We start from the raw sequence: 16,388 nt of genomic DNA on the forward strand, positions 1-16,388 counted from the left end.
GGTAACATTATGCAGCTTATTTCTCAGTTACATACTAAATTGCAATGTGCAATGTTAGGAGCTTTGGGTAGCTCTCAAGAAAGTCCATTATATAAAGTTACTGTTATGTGGTCAGGTTTAGGCTCAGTGAAACATTGTGGTTATTTAACAAGAGTTCCTTTATTCCCAGGAACTGTATGCCTGAGATCAAAGTGGAGTCTGATAAGACTCTATCTACCACTGAGCCACATTCCAAGCCCAAGACAACTGTCTTTTTTTGGGGGGTGGGGGTGGGTATCAGGGATTGAACTCATGGACACTTGACCATTGAGCCACATTCCCAGCCTTATTTTGTATTTTATTTAGAGACAGGGTCTCACTGTGTTGCTTAGCTCCTCGATTTTGCTGAGGCTGGCATTGAACTTGCTCCTCCTGCCTCAGCCACCCCAGGCATCTGGATTATAGCATGTGCCATCATTCCCAGCTCTGTTTTGATTTTTTATCACTTCTAAATTGTTTCTTTCCTGCATCATTCAAACTTTTTATGAGTAATAAGCAATGGTTATAGGCAAGCAAGATACAGAGGTTCTAAATAATAGAGGATAATTTTTAAGGGCCTTATGGTGCTTTCAATAACCAGTCTCATATGTCTGAAATATCCTTATTGAATGTCTATTATGTTACTAAATGCCTAGTATTTTTCACTGTTATGATAAAAAGATAAAATTCCATTTATGGGCTTTTTGGAAAAGAGGAAACATCCATGAGTGTAGTCAAGGTTTTTTAGTGCTTTACTAGCTACATTCTTGGAGTATTTGAGGATCACACAAAGAGGAACATTGAAAAGGAAAGGCATTAAAGATGAGTAATAAGAAAAACATTCTAGGAAGTACAATCTTGGTGAAGATAAGAATAGGACAAGCAGATGTTACTTTTTTGAGGGCAAAATATTGGATTCCAGAGGGACATGATATGCACAAAACAACAGTGTTTACAAAATGTAAACCATGTCCTATTGGTGTGGCTAATCTAAATGTGTGTCAATGAATTGTGGAATCTGTCTGGGACATAGTCATGTGAAGGGAGTTATTATTTACCCATAAAGTATTGAGTACTATGGGAAAACAATATAGTCTAATTTAAACTTCATGGAGACTATTATTCAGTAGAATTGTGGATAAAACTGAAAGCCTAGAAGTGAGGCACACAGATCAGTTAGGAGTTTATTAATAATTGCTGACTCTTTTCTTTCAGCCATTTCCAGCCCCACCTGATGGTCATGGTATTATCCTCCAACAACACAGGGACACAGGTGATTGAATTCCTGATGATCTGCTTTCCAGGCATGCAGCACTGGCTCTCTATCCTATTGGCTCCTCTCCTGGTTTTGGCCCTGGGGGCCAACTTTGTTTTATTAATGACCATCTGGCAGGAAGCATCTCTGCCTGAGCCCATGTACTACCTGCTTGCCATCCTCTCTGTGCTGGATGTCATCCTCTGCTTCACAGTCATCCCTAAGGTCAGACCCTCCTTAAACTTTCTTCCAGGCAGTCAACTTCCTTCCTTCCTTCCTTCCTTCCTTCCTTCCTTCCTTCCTTCCTTCCTTTCTCCCTCTCTCCCTTCCTTCCTTCCTTCCTTCCTTCCTTTTCTAATTTGTTACACATGATAGCAGAATGCATTCTGATTCATAGTATATAAATGGAGCACAATATTTTATTTCTTTGGTTGTATACAAAGTAGATTCACACCATTCATGTCTTTATACGTGTACCTAGGGTAATGATGTCCATCTCATTGCATCATCTTTCCTACCCCCATGCCCTCTCCCTTTTCCTTCCTCCTGTTTGCCCTATCCAAAGTTCTTCCATTCCTCCCATGTTCTCCTCTCATTATGGATCAGCATTCATTAATCACATTTGGCCTTTGGTTTGGGGGGAATGGCTTAATTCACTTAGCATGATATTCTCCAACTCCATCCATTTACCTGCAAATTCCATGATTTTATTCTCTTTTATTGCTGAGTAACAATATTCCATTGTGTGTGTATATATCACAGTTTCTTTATCCATTCACCTACTGAAGGGAATTTAGGTTGGTTCCACAGTTTAGCTATTGTGAATTGAAATGCTATATACATTGATGTGGCTGCATCACTGTAGTATATGCTGTGTTAAAGTCCTTTGGATATAAACCAAGGAGTGGATAGCTGGGTCAATGGTGGTTCCATCCCATCTTTTCTAAGGAATCTACATACTGTTTTCCAGAGTGCAACATTCTTTCTTTACACAGTATGTTGTTTTGCTTCTATAAATCATCCCATCCCAAAAGGAAAACCACTACCCCAGATCCCACACAGATATGCCCTCTTATTCTTTATGTTCATGTATTTTTAGGTTTTCATTATTTCCAGTGGACAGATCATCTCTCAATATCTAAGTGATATTTAAAATTCAAATTTTCTTCTTATCTATCATAACATCTGAATTATTCTACTCCTACACTCCAGGGCTCTAGAATTTCCTTTCTAAATGTAATTGGATGTACATTTGTATCATGTACTGCGATAGGAAACATTGTTGTAAAAGGTATCTTATGTGTATGGAGGGACTTCTTGAAAATTCCTGTGATGGGAAGATAAGTCTACTGGACTTTGGGTAAGAACCATAGAGACCAGGAGAGGATAAGGCTACAAATAAGCATTTTTTTTAAACCAAAGTTGGTCTCTAGAATTAGGAAAGGGTATAAGTTAGACTTTGGAGATTGAGATGGGCTTAGAAAAGATTTGAAATGAGGACACTATCCCGGGGGGTTGTGGGGCTGTGGTTTGAGGGTGGGTTGGTTTTAACAAACCTTCTGAGCATTTTCATAAGAGTTAGGTGCTCTAAGATGATAATGAATATACAGTGTTTTTGAGAACAATGATTCTGGAAGGTCCTGCTCATCTTCTGGTTCAACATGAAGACCGTCAGCTTTTCAGGTTGCTTCCTGCAGATGTTCATTAAGAATACCTTCCTCCCCATGGAATCTTCCACCTTTCTGGTCATGGCCTATGATCGCTATGTGGCCATCTGCCACCCACTGCGCTACTCCTCCATCATCACAGAGCAGTTTGTCATCAATGCAGCCATCTTCATTGTCTTCTGCAATCTGCTAGGCACAGTGCCTACTCCAGTCCTGGCTGCTAAGCTCAACTACTGTGCCAGCAACGTGGTGGAGAACTGTATATGTGCCAACATTTCTGTAATCAAGCTCTCCTGTGGGGATATTCACCTCAATAAGCTCTATCAATTTGTGAGTGTTTGGTGCCTTCTAGGTTCTGACCTGGTGCTCATCTTGCTGTCTTACTGCTTCATTTTGAGGGCTCTTATAAGCTTGCAGTCAGGAGGTGCAACCACCAAGGCTTTGAGTACTTTTGGTTCACATCTCATTCTTATACTTTTCTTCTATACACTGCTGCTAGTCTTCATCTTCACAAACAAGGCAGGAAAGAAGATACCCTCAGAGGTACCTATTCTTCTCAATGTCCTGCATCACCTCATACCACCAGCCCTCAACCCCATTGTTTATGGAGTTCCTACCCAGGAAATTAAGCAGGGGATCATCAAATTATTCAAATTCTAGTCTTGAGAGATATGAATCCAAGATCAGGGACTGTAGAAATCTGGACATGTATTGATTTCATCTGAATATCTCAAGGGATATCATATGGCATCCATGTGTCTATCTTCATCTTCATCCCAAACTTTCTAACCTACTTTCAAAATACTCATCCTCATTCTCTTTTTACAAACATGTGCTAAACCCACATTTAGGTATCCACTACATTCTTCATTTTACTTTGTACCACCACAATCTCTCAATTAGTCATTAGATAAGTTTTTAATACTCTCTATCTTCTTTTCAGTATTTACATTCTGAGTAAGTATCATTTAATTTATAGGCAACAATAAGGAAGCACTTTCAATGGAACATGGTGGGTATGAACAGGATTGGGGAAAACAATATAGCCTTTCTTTCAATAATTTGGGTTAAAAATGATAATGACTTAGGTTAAGGTGATGAGTGAATATTGATATTGTGGGTCCACCGTATTTACAGAGAGTCTATATGAAGAGTGTAAAAGCTGGCAAGGATTTAAGGAGAACATCCTGGCTTTTAGCAAGAGCATTTGAAATACTGAAATCACCATTTACTCAGAAGCTACCTTGGTCCATAATATCAGAAGATCAGCTTTTGATGAACTTCATTTCTGTACCAATTCTTTTCATGACTGTATATTAGAAATGACTAAAGTATCTGAGTGAAGAAGTAAAAGTAAGAAACTGATGTTTATCAGGGTAAGCTAAAAGCTTAGAATAGAAGTTTGAGTCATCAGAATGGTATTTTTAAAAGTTTTAAATTTTGTTTATTCTAATTTGTTATATACAACAGCAGAATGCAATTCAATTCATATTATACAAGTCAAACCAAATTTTCATGTTTCTGGTTGAACAAAAAGTAGATTCACACCATTTGTGTTTTTGTACATGTATTTGGGATAATGATGTACATCTCATTCCACCATCTTTCCTACCCCCATCCTCCCTCCCTTGCCCTCCCTCCCCTATCTGAAGTTCATTTATTCCTCCCATGTTTCCCTCCTTGTGGTGAGCCGCTTCTGCCGTTTCTGAAGACTATGGTCGCCATTACAAGATGACGCTGGCTCCGCTGTGGTCTGTGACAAACAACTCCTTATCTAGGAAAGTTGGCACAAGATTTTTCACCACCCTGTGAGAAAGCTCCACGCGGCAGCTTTGCATTGGGGCTTGGGATGCTTTATTAAGGCTGGGAGGGGCATCCGAGAGAGAGAAGAAGAAATATCAAGGGCCTGAATAAACTGTTGAAAGAAGATTCCCGAGTTGCGTCTTCCTTGCGGGCAAGGGGTCGCGACAAGTGGTGCCGAGAACCGGGAACCAGAACTTTCAGCAGTCAGGGGTGGTGCACCGGTTAGTCCCAGGTAAGTGGGATCCGCGATCAAAGCGGGGTTAGTCCCAGGTAAGTGGAATCCGCGACCAAAGCGGGGCAGCTCCTCTGTAAAGAAAGAGAGAGCATTACATTTTATTGCAGCTGCACTGTGTACTTTCGCTTTTGTTTTCTGTGTTTCTTTTGTTGTGTCATTTCGCTTTTGTTTTTTGTGCTTCTTTTGTTGTTGTGACGACAGGGACGCTCCCCTGTAAAAGGAAGAGAGCGGGGAATTCATAGAACGGAACGCTCCCCTGTAAAAGGAAGAGAGCGGGGACTTTTGTACTTTCACTTTCTTTATAGCTCTAAAAACATTATGGGCGTTGCTTCTTCAAGCCCAATTTTGTTGGCCCTAGATGGGTTGTTACATTCAAAAGGACTTAAGATAAAGCAGAGTACTTTGCAGATGTTTTTAAGAGAAGCTGATATAGCGGCTCCTTGGTTTGCTTTTTCAGGGAGTCTTACGGTTCCCAGCTGGGACAAATTAGGGAAAGATCTAGATTTCGCTTGTGAGCAAGGCACCTTAGAGGGTGGCGTTATACCACTTTGGAAGTTAGTTAGAGGATGTATAACAGATGGTAAATGCCAGGAAGCTGTGAGTGAGGGTCAAGCTATTCTCGAGCAACTGCATGAGGAAAAATCTGAAGGATCATGTAGTGAAGTGGCAGAGAGAATTAAAAGTAACAGTAGTGAGAAGGCAAAAGAACCTGAAGATAAAAATAGGAGAAGGCTCTACCCAGACTTGACCGAATTAAAAACGCCTGAGAACACAAGCGACTCAGAGAGTTCTGAGGACCTTGATATATTGTTACAACAACTACATAAGATAAAAATGAAAAAGAAGAAAAAGGAGACACAGGGCACGCAGGCCTACTGTAAGAAGGGGAAGGGAGTTAACATTGGTCAACAAAACTCTGAGGAGGAGGAGGTAGAATATCTAGAAGAAGATATGGTGCCGATTGCCCCACCTCCGTATGTGGGGGGAGCCAAGGTTCCGGGAGATCTTCTCATGCACAAGTTTGGAGGACAGTTAATACAGATATGGGACTTGCATACCCTGTATTTCAGGACAATAACAGGGGAAGATATCATGAGCCTTTAGACTTTAAGATAATTAAAACCTTGGCAGAATCTGTCCGCACTTATGGCATAGATGCCGCTTTCACTCTCACTCAGGTGGAGGGACTTACTAGATTTTGCATGACTCCCTCAGATTGGGCTAGTCTAGTCCGCGCTTGTGTTTCCCCAGGGAAATATTAGGAGTCCAAAGTTGGCTGTTTAATGTTTCTGGCAGTACCCAAGACTTGGAGCGAGGTAGGAGACTTAAAATTACTTCACACAATTCACAATTGTTTAATGCTACATTACCCTCCGCAGCAGTCGGTCTCCAATCTCCGTTCCTGTTTCTTTTGGCTAATGTTACATTACAGGGGATGCTTAATTGTTCTAATATTACCTGTTATTTGTCTGAGTGTTGGAATGGCTCCTGGACTACGGCAATGGTTATGAAATTTCCAACCTTTGTCCCGATCCCGGTTACTGCAGATCCAGAGTCATTTCCTATTGTTGAACTACTTAGAGCCCGTAGAGATTTTGGAATTATGGCAGCTATAGTGACAGCTGTGGCAGTGTCTGCTGCTGCAGCAGTTACAGCTGGAGTAGCCATGGCCAGCCAGGTTCAAACTGCTGCCACTATTAATCAGGTTATTCAACAAACATCCACCATACTTGAGTCTCAAAGTAGAATTAATCAACACATTTTATCTGGGATTCTGGCTGCTAATCAAAGGATAGATCTGCTTCAAGCTCAAGTTGAGGAATTGTCTGACCTAGTACATTTGGGTTGTGTTGATCAACGTGCACATTTATGTATAACCTCTGTCAGATTTTATGATTCCAGAAATGCCTCCCACATCATCGGGGAGTATCCATCCGGAACCTGGTCCATGGAAGCAGAAAACATGATCCAGTCTCAACTAACCCAGATAGCTGTTTTGAACAGTACCCGTGTCAAACCAGTGACTTTGGGTCAATTCACCAATTGGATATCTTCTGCTTTTTCCTTCTTCAAAGAATGGGTGGTAGTAGGCATTTTTGGGGCAATGTGTTGCTTCGGTGTTGTACTTTGTTTGTGGCTTCTCTGTCACCTTAAAACTCGCCATGCACAAGAAAAGGCTATGATCATACAAGCTCTTGCAGCTTTAGAAAATGGCAACTCGCCTCAAGTCTGGCTTGCGCATCTTAAGCAGTAAACCTTTGTCATGGTCGTTACACCCCAAGTTATTATAACATTGCACTGGGATCGACATGACTTTCCTTGTTATTCTCTTAGTGTTGGAAAGCCATTGCACTCTGCCGGTCTTACTGCCATTGCACGCAGATGGGTTTCCACACTAGTACTTTTCTATCGTCTTAAAGTCCGTGCCTTTCTTTCAGGGTGCTGTCAACTTGTTTGTCATTATAAACAGCCACAGTTCAGCCTCAGCTATCCCCCTTTGTCCACCATCATCACGATACAGGATGCGAGGCAAGGCACTGCACTTGAGTGATCCTTGACGTGGACCTCAAGGAGAGCATGTCCTATTGCATGCGGGTTAGACGCGTTCACGCCCCACCCCACGGAAAAAGGCGTCGGCTGATATGGCTTCAGATCTGGGGAAGGCGCCTCCTTAGGACTGAGTCATACTATGCAGCCACTTCTGCACAGTGGGATAGGACCTCTACTCTCGCCTGTATTGTTTTAAGAAAACAGAAAAGGGGGAACTGTGGTGAGCCGCTTCTGCCGTTTCTGCAGACTATGGTCACCATTACAAGATGACGCTGGCTCTGCTGTGGTCTGTGACAAACAACTCCTTATCTAGGAAAGTTGGCACATGATTTTTCACCACCCTGTGAGAAAGCTCCATGCGGCAGCTTTGCATTGGGGCTTGGGATGCTTTATTAAGGCTGGGAGGGGCATCCGAGAGAGAGAAGAAGAAATATCAAGGGCCTGAATAAACTGTTGAAAGAAGATTCCCGAGTTGCGTCTTCCTTGCGGGCAAGGGGTCGCGACACCTCCTCCCATCCCCATTATGAATCAGCATCCTTATATCAGAGAAGACATTGGCATTTGTTTTCTTTCTATCCATTTACCCGCAAATGCCATGATTTTATTCTCTTTTAATGCTGCATAATATTCCATTTTGTACATATACCAGATTTTCTTCATCCATTCATCTACTGTAGGGCATCTGAGTTGGATCCACAATTTAGCTATTGTGAATTGTGCTGCTATAAACATTGATGTGGCTGTGTTCCTATAGTATGCTGTTATTAATTCTTTGAGTATAAACTGGGGAGTGGGACAGCTGGGTCAAATGTGGTTCCATTCCCTGTTTTCCAAGGACTCCCCATACTACTTTCCAGGTTGGTTTCACCAATTTTTAGTCCCACCAGCAATGTATGAGTGTGCCCTTATGCGTACATCCTCACCAACACTTATTGTTGTTTGTGTTCTTAATAGCTGCCATTCTGACTGCAGTAAGATGAAATCTTAGAGTAGTTTTGATTGGAATTTCTCTATTGCTAGAGATGTTGAACATTTTTTCATGAATTTTTGATTGATTGTATATCATCTTTTGAGAAATGTCTGTTCAGTTCCTTGACCCAATTATTTATTGGGTTATTCATTTTTATGGTGTTAAAATTTTTGAATTCTTTATATATCCTAGAGATTAGTGCTCCATCTGATGTGTGTGTGCTAAAATTTGCTCCCAAAATGTAGTATATTTAAGGTCTGATGTATTGATGCCACCTGCTTCACTCTTCTTGCTAAAGATGCTTTAGCTATTCTGGGTCTCTTATTTTTCCAGATGAATTTCTTGATTGCTTTTTCTATTTCCATGAGTAATGTCATTGGGATTTTGATTAGAGTTGCATTAAATCTGTATAGTGCTTTTGGTAGTATGGTCATTTTGACAATATTAATTCTGCCTATCCAAGAACAAGGTAGATCTTTTCATCAGGATGGTATTTTAATCTCACTTAGAAGTTTGATTTTAGGATCACTAATTTCTTTCCCTTCTCTCAAGAAACTTTTTCAACTGTTGAATAACCTGAATTCACAATTTCTTGCTACTACCAATATATTGTGAACTCATTCTTATTTGCATCTGTAACATCTAGCATTAGATATAATGCTATATAATAAGTGATTTTTGCCTCTGTCAAGACATTTGTTCCCACCAAGGGATTTCTCAATTATAGTGTCATTTCTAAAGACAGTACTGCTTATCAATGACATTTCATATAGTTGTTTTAGCAAACATATTAAAACATATTATTTTATAATATTAAAACTATAAACTATTAATTAGTGCAATGTAGCAGAGAAATGGACTTTCTATATTTAAAATGGAAGATATACTTTTAAAGCAAGCTTTAAAGAGACACTAACAACAATGTGATATTACATACTTATTCCACAGAAAGAAATTAAGAAGACTCCCTGAATGTGTACCCCTCCCACCCCCTGCTTTCCATCCAAGAATTCCTTGTAAAATATGTTTGGATGGGTGATTGTTTTAGGTCCCCTTTAGTTATAGCCATCAGCCAGTTGTAATAATTTTCTACCATTTGCTTGAGATCTGCCTTTAGATGCATCCAGTCAAGGAGTAATAAGGATGGAATAATTGAGGTGTATGCTTTAGAGTTGAGCACCACAATAATTAAACTTATCCAAGATATAATGGATTATAGTATTCCTTCTCTAGTACCAAGATAACAATAAGAATATGGATTTTAAGGCCTAGTCTCTTCCTTTATATGGGCTCTGGTTCATAGGAAGGGCTCTCTGCTTCTGACTCATGTTCCCATTCTAACATTCTGCATTGACTTTCAGTCATCTGCCAGGTCTGGGCTTTGAAAGTCACCTTCTCATGATCAGGGCTACTTTGTTTAGAGAAAGAGGTCCTTCTACCTGTAGTCAGAATTCCTCAGGTTCCACTGACCTGTCTTCTGCCTTTCGCTTCCCATGACTGTATCCTATCATCCTGCTGGGATGTCCACTACTCCTTGGACTTCCACTTATTCTAGGCTTAGACTTTGTGTTTACTGTCCTATATGACTGACACAGATTTTCTCCAATATGAGTAATTTTAGTTCAAAAGTAATTTTCACAGAAATCACATTCTTTTAATTTTTTTTATTTATATATGACAGTATAATGTATTTTGAATATATATATATATATATATATATATATATATATATATAGAGAGAGAGAGAGAGAGAGAGAGAGAGAGAGAAAGAGAGAGATAGTACAACTTCCCATTCTACTGGTTGTACATGATGTAGAATTACATTGATTGTGTATTCATATATAAACATATATGAGCATAGGAAATTAACGTCTGATTGATTCTACTAACTTTCCTACTCTCAATCCTTTTTTCTTTCCTTCATTTCCTTTTGTCTAATCTAAAGTACTTCTATTTTCCACCCCCCATTTTGTGTTAGCATCTGCACATTAGAGAGAACTTTTGGCATTGTTTTTTGGGAATTGGCTTACTCACTTAGTATGATAGTCTCATTTCCATCCATTTACTGGCAAATGCCTTAATTTCATTTTTCTTTGTGGCTGAGTAATATTCCATTGTGTATATACAACACATTTTCTTTATCCATTCATCTGTTGAAGTGCATGTTGGTTGGTTTTATAGTTTAGCTATTGTAAATTGAGCTGCTCTAAGCATTCGTCACGTCAATAGATTTATAGACAACAATCTCATGATTATCTCAAAAGATGCAGAAAAAGTGTTTAAGTAAATATAGCAACCATTCATGTTCAAAACACTAGAAAAACTAGGGATAGTAGGAACAGACCTCAACATTGTAAAAGCTGTTAATGCTAGACCCAAGGACAGCATCATTCTAAATGGAGAAAAACTGAAAGCATTGCCTCTAAAAACTGGAACAAGACAAGAATGCCCTCTTTCACCACTTCTATTCAACCTCATCCTTGAAACTAGTCAGAGCAATTAGACATGAAAAAGAAATTAAAGGGATATGAATGTGAAAAGGAGAAATCAAACTATCACTATTTGCCAATGACATGATTCTATATTTAGACGACCCAAAAAACTTCACCAGAATTCAGAAAAATAGCAGTGTATAAAATTAACATTCATAAATCAAATGCTTTCCTATACATCAGTGATCAATCAACTGAAAGAGAAATTAGGCAAAGACTTAGAAGATGAAAAGATCTCCCGTGCTCTTGGATAGGCAGAATTAATATTGTCTAAATGGCCACACTACCAAAAGAACTATACAGATTTAATGCAATTCCTATTAAAATTCCAATAATGTCTTCATAGAAATAGAAAAAACACTCATGAAATTCATTTGGAGAATTAAGAGACCCAGAATAGCCGAAGCAGTCCTTAGCAAGAAAAGTGAAGTAGAAAGCATCAGAACCAGACATTAAATTATACTACAGAGCTATAGTAACATAAGTGCCATGGTATTGGCACCAAATCAGAAATGTAGATGGGTGGTGCAGAATAGAAGACACAGAGACAAACCCATATAAATAATTATCTTGTAGTAGACAGAGATCACGTTCTTAATAATCACATGAAAAGTGGCCTTTTTAATATTACCTGTACATAATTGTGGGGCTCATTTTGATATAATCACACATGCATAGATTATAATCTGTTCCATTTAGGTCTCCAGTACCTCTTCACTCTCTTTCCTTCTCCCTCCCCATCTCCAATTCTTATTCCCATAGCCTCCACCCAGTACAAATTTATTGTTTTTATAAGTTAATACTTATAGGTGTAAATAAAGGTGGAATTAACCATGGTACATTCACACATGCAAACAGCATAATTTGGTCAACTTAATTCCACAGTTCCTCCCATTTTCCACCCCTTTCCTTATCTACACCACTGAATTTCCCTTCCATTTTCTTGTGTCTTCTTTGCCCACATCCCCTCCTTATTTTCTTGGCCTTACACATATGAGAGAAAATATTCCACGCTTGTCTTTCTGAGTTTAGCTTATTTCTCTAAGTGTGATGTTCTCCAGTTCCTTCTATTTACTGGCAAGATGCAAGTCACCAGATGAATGAATAAAGAAAATTTGGCATATCTATACATGGAGTTTTACTCAATTATGAAGAAGAATGAAATTACCGCAAAGTGTCTTTCTTCTGGCTTTTATGGTGGAAACAGAGATTATAACATTTTTTTTTTTTTTACTTATAGCATGTACTACTTTCTGAAGTAATTTTAAAATTTGTTTTCTTACTTAATGTCTTAAACTTCCCTTCAGAATATACATATATCTTGTCTTGTTCATGACCCTATACTCGGCACAAAGAATGTGTGACGCTTATTAGGTATTGAATATGTATTGGACAAAGAAATAGCTGGTCCCCAAATTTGGCCTGCAGGGCTACTGCTGTGCTGTGGACACTTTGCAATTTTGATCAATATTTCCTTGATCACTCTCTAGTGAAATATTTCCTTAGATATCTTTCAGATGCACATAGAAGAGTGGCTAATTCCTGGCAATGTTAAAGTTGCTGACAAATCAGGCCTGAGGCTGGGGCTCAGCAGTAGAGCACTTGCCTTGCATGTGTGAGGAGGCACTGGGTTTGATCCTCAACACCATATAAAAATAAATAAATAAAATAAATGTACATTAAAAAGTTACTGACAAATCCTTCATTTTAACATTCTCTTTATGTTCCATTGTTCAAAGGATGAGATTTTCTATATCTGTTCCTTACTGAATGCTAGGTTATGAAGTATTCCATATATCTTATGTCTTCAGATATTGTTGTTTAGAATTGTGAAAATCTGTTGAAGGCAAGATTTAACTTAAGACATAAAAATTAGGATGCAATTATTTCCTTAACTCCTAACTTAACCAATTAATGCTTATTATAATGCTATTATATTTTATTATTCATTGATAAAAGTAATTAAAATGCACATTTTCCTGGATTTAAATGTAGTTCCTTGTGAGCCTGTTTAACATACAGGAAGCTAGTAAGAAAGTCTTCTGCCATTTTGAACAATTAGTTTTTGGCATTCATGTGAAAGACAAGGATCCTGAATGTGAGTGATACTCCTGGGTTCCTCTTAGCCACAGAATTCACCTATGGTTGTTCAAGCACCACAATGCATAACATGGAACTCACCATCTCACATCTCGAGTTTTCTCTTATTTGAGTCATTCCCTGAATGTGGATGTACCTATTTTTTATTTCTCTTTATTTTGATGAACTGTTTTGCTCTTGAACTTGTCATACTCCTTCCTCATCCTCCCACACATCTGGGATAACAGGTGTGCACCACTGTGTCTGGATTTATACCCCGTTTTTTTTCCTGTCTTTTTACGTAGGATGAAATATTCTTTTTTTTTTTGATATTAATTAGTTTTATTTGCCTACAAAGCAACCAATTAATTTTGATATGTCACCTTTACAAGAAATGCATACTAACATGTTCATCTATAGTTCTAATATAAAATGCACATGTGTATATATTATGAAGTATGTTGAGGAGTAGCTTACCTAAATAAAAACAGTCATTACTTAAAATATACAACTCAATGATTTTTTTTAACAATTTTCATAAAATTTAACAACAAATTCAAGTTATAAATCATTTTAATTATTCTAAAAATTATTTTTGACAGTGACATTTCATTTCTCTTTCCTTTCTGATTCCAGACAAAATATGTCTACTTTTTGGCAGTAGAGTGAAACTTGCATCTGTTAAAAATATAAAAAAAAATATAAAATGTACTATTTAGTATCTGGTATATTTTTAATTTTTTGTAGTTTTGTATGCATAGCATGCCTTTATTTTATTTGTTTATTTTTATGCTTTGCTAAGGGTGGAACACAGTGTCTCACTGTGCTACAGCCCCTGCCCTTGATATTTCTCTTTTAGCATAAGTTTTTGAGTTGCATCTACTTTGTTGCATGGATCACATTTTTTGTTGTTGTTGTTTTATTGCTGAGATTTCCATTTTATAAATATATACCAACATGTTGATCCATTTATGTGTGGTTTAGATAGAAGTTATGTCTAGTTTTGACTGCTGTGAATAAAGCTGCCATGGATATTTGTGGATAAACCTTTTGTGAACATAAGTTTTTATATTCCTTGGATGCATAAAATATCACTTATAAGACATACATTTTTCAGCCATGAAATATTCTTTAATAATCATAGGTCCCAGCTTGTTTTATATTTTTGTCTAAATACCATATGAGATTCTCAATGATTGCCAATTGTTCTATGTGTCTTTATACTTACCAAGTTCTCTAACCAAGTTTTAGGAAGGAAGAAGTTGCTTTAGGAAACCTCTGCCCCATTGGTAATAGACACTAGTATATTTAAGTGTCCTTTCTAGGGTGCTTTCTGATATTGTAACATATGAGAATGCTGCAGCAGAGTCCTGTCCACAGAACACAAGTGGAGTCACTGTGAATCCTGCATGTGAAATTCAAGCACAGACAGTGTCGCAAAGACATTAAGGAGAAGTCTCTCTCTGGTAATTCCTTCTAACCCAGAAAAACTCATTACTCCATGGGTACTTAATTTTTACAGGAGCTTTATTCCTTAGAGGATTTTGCCAACAGAAAAGGGGCTTTGCTTGAAAAAGAGGAAGGGGAGAAAAAGGTATTTGTCTGGTTAGAGGAAAATGAAAGAGATTATGCATTCTAACCACTGTCAATGCTGACATTTAAACTATCATGCTCTTCACAATTGCATTATGCAGATGGGATAACAATAGTGATATTTATAATAGCAAGTTATTATCAAGGCCACTAAATCCACAGTTATATTTTTTTAAACATTAAATGTTTCAAGATGTAAGTTTAGTATTTACTGGGAGTTATTTCTCTACTAAAGTATTCATCTTCTTGAGTTCTTATATTTTAGACAAAATAGAATCATAAATATTAGGGAATCATTGAAAGGTCACAAAGATGTTGGAATTTTTTTTTTCTTTTTTTCCATGTGTGTTTTGGAAGAAGTTATTGGGTTTAAAGTGTAAGGAGTCAGGAACTTATTTCAGAACTAGTACTTACCTTTATTTTAAGATCTTCTCTCCAAGTTATGGGTCTCAGCCCAATTTTCCATCAAGTGATTATCAAGTCATCCTACATTAGGAAAGCAGAGAGTCAGTTGCCCTTGTTACCACCCTTTCTTCAGTAATCTCTGGATTCCTTGCTTGATCTCCTGGGTTCTCACCCCATAAACAATGGGGTTTAGGGCTGCAGGGATGACATGGTGAAGGACATTGAGCAAGACTGGGACATGAGGAGAGACCTTTCTCTTGGCCACATGTGTGAGGACAAAGACCAGAAGAATTGTGCTGAAGAAGAGGATGAGGATGAAGTGGGAACCACAAGTGCTGAGGGCTTTGGCCACAGCACCCTCAGCCTTGAGTTTTAGCACAGCTCGCAGTATGAGGATGTAAGAGAGGAAAATGAGGATAAGGTCAGATCCCAGTAGAGTCCAGCCTCCAGCAAACTGGTAAAGGCGATTGAGGGTGACATCATCACAAGAGAGCCTGGAGACAGACATATTGGCACAGATACAGTTCTCAATGACATTTCTCCCACAGTAATAGAGTCGTGCTGAGAGAATGGGGATGGGCATACATAAGAAGACATTCCTGGCCACAATGAAAATGACAGCCTTGACTACAAATTGGTCAGTGATGATGGATGGGTATCTCAGTGGTTGGCAGATGACTATATAGCGATCAAAGGCCATTACCATGAATGTACAGGATTCCATGCCTAGAAAGCTATTCATGATATACATCTGAAGGAAGCAGGCAGAGAAGCTGATGAGCCTGAGGTCAAACCAGAAGATGGCCAGGACCTTGGGGATGACAGTGAGGCAGAGCACAATATCCAGCAGGGAGAGGAGGCTGAGCAGATAGTACATGGGCTCATGCAGGGAGGCCTCCAGCCGGATGGTGATCAGAAGGACAGCATTGGCCCCCATGGCCAGGAGGAAGAGGAGACTGAGGGGCAGGGACAGCCAGAGTTGCCAGCCAGGAGATGTGACAAAACAATTCAGAAGGACGTCTGAAATTCCAGTGCGGTCGGTGTCATTTTGGTGTGCCACCATATTTAGTCAAGAATTTTTACAACTTTCTTTTTTTGATCTTTAAAATGAGGATAAAATCATCTAATGACTCTAAGTACACAAAGATAAAACAACTTTCTTTACACGGACACAACTTGTGGCAGTATATCCAGGCCATTGTTATTTGTCTGTTTATCCATAATGCCATGCTAGTTGGGCTACTCCTATTACATTAAACAGTGCAGATGACTGAGATAATGTGATTTATTACAGGTTTGATTTATTCAATTTATGCTTTTA

At 38.6% G+C, this 16,388-nt stretch overlaps 2 protein-coding genes across 2 annotated transcripts; one reads left to right on the plus strand and one right to left on the minus strand.

Moving 5' to 3' along the window:
- Positions 1–1,258: 1,258 nt before the first annotated feature.
- Positions 1,259–3,600, plus strand: LOC124088420 (olfactory receptor 56A4-like). The gene is made up of 2 exons (XM_046437960.1): positions 1,259–1,498; positions 2,911–3,600. The coding sequence occupies exons 1-2, from the start codon at positions 1,259–1,261 to the stop codon at positions 3,598–3,600; spliced, it is 930 nt and encodes a 309-aa protein (XP_046293916.1).
- An 11,582-nt stretch (positions 3,601–15,182) lies between these two features.
- Positions 15,183–16,130, minus strand: LOC124088612 (olfactory receptor 56A3-like). The gene has a single exon (XM_046438341.1). The coding sequence runs from the start codon at positions 16,128–16,130 to the stop codon at positions 15,183–15,185; it is 948 nt and encodes a 315-aa protein (XP_046294297.1).
- Positions 16,131–16,388: the final 258 nt, after the last annotated feature.

The sequence above is a fragment of the Marmota monax genome, unplaced genomic scaffold, assembly GCF_021218885.2.
Source record: "Marmota monax isolate L192 unplaced genomic scaffold, Marmota_monax_Labrador192_F-V1.1 WCK01_AAM20220418_F8-fsc00061, whole genome shotgun sequence".
Lineage (NCBI taxonomy): Eukaryota > Metazoa > Chordata > Mammalia > Rodentia > Sciuridae > Marmota > Marmota monax.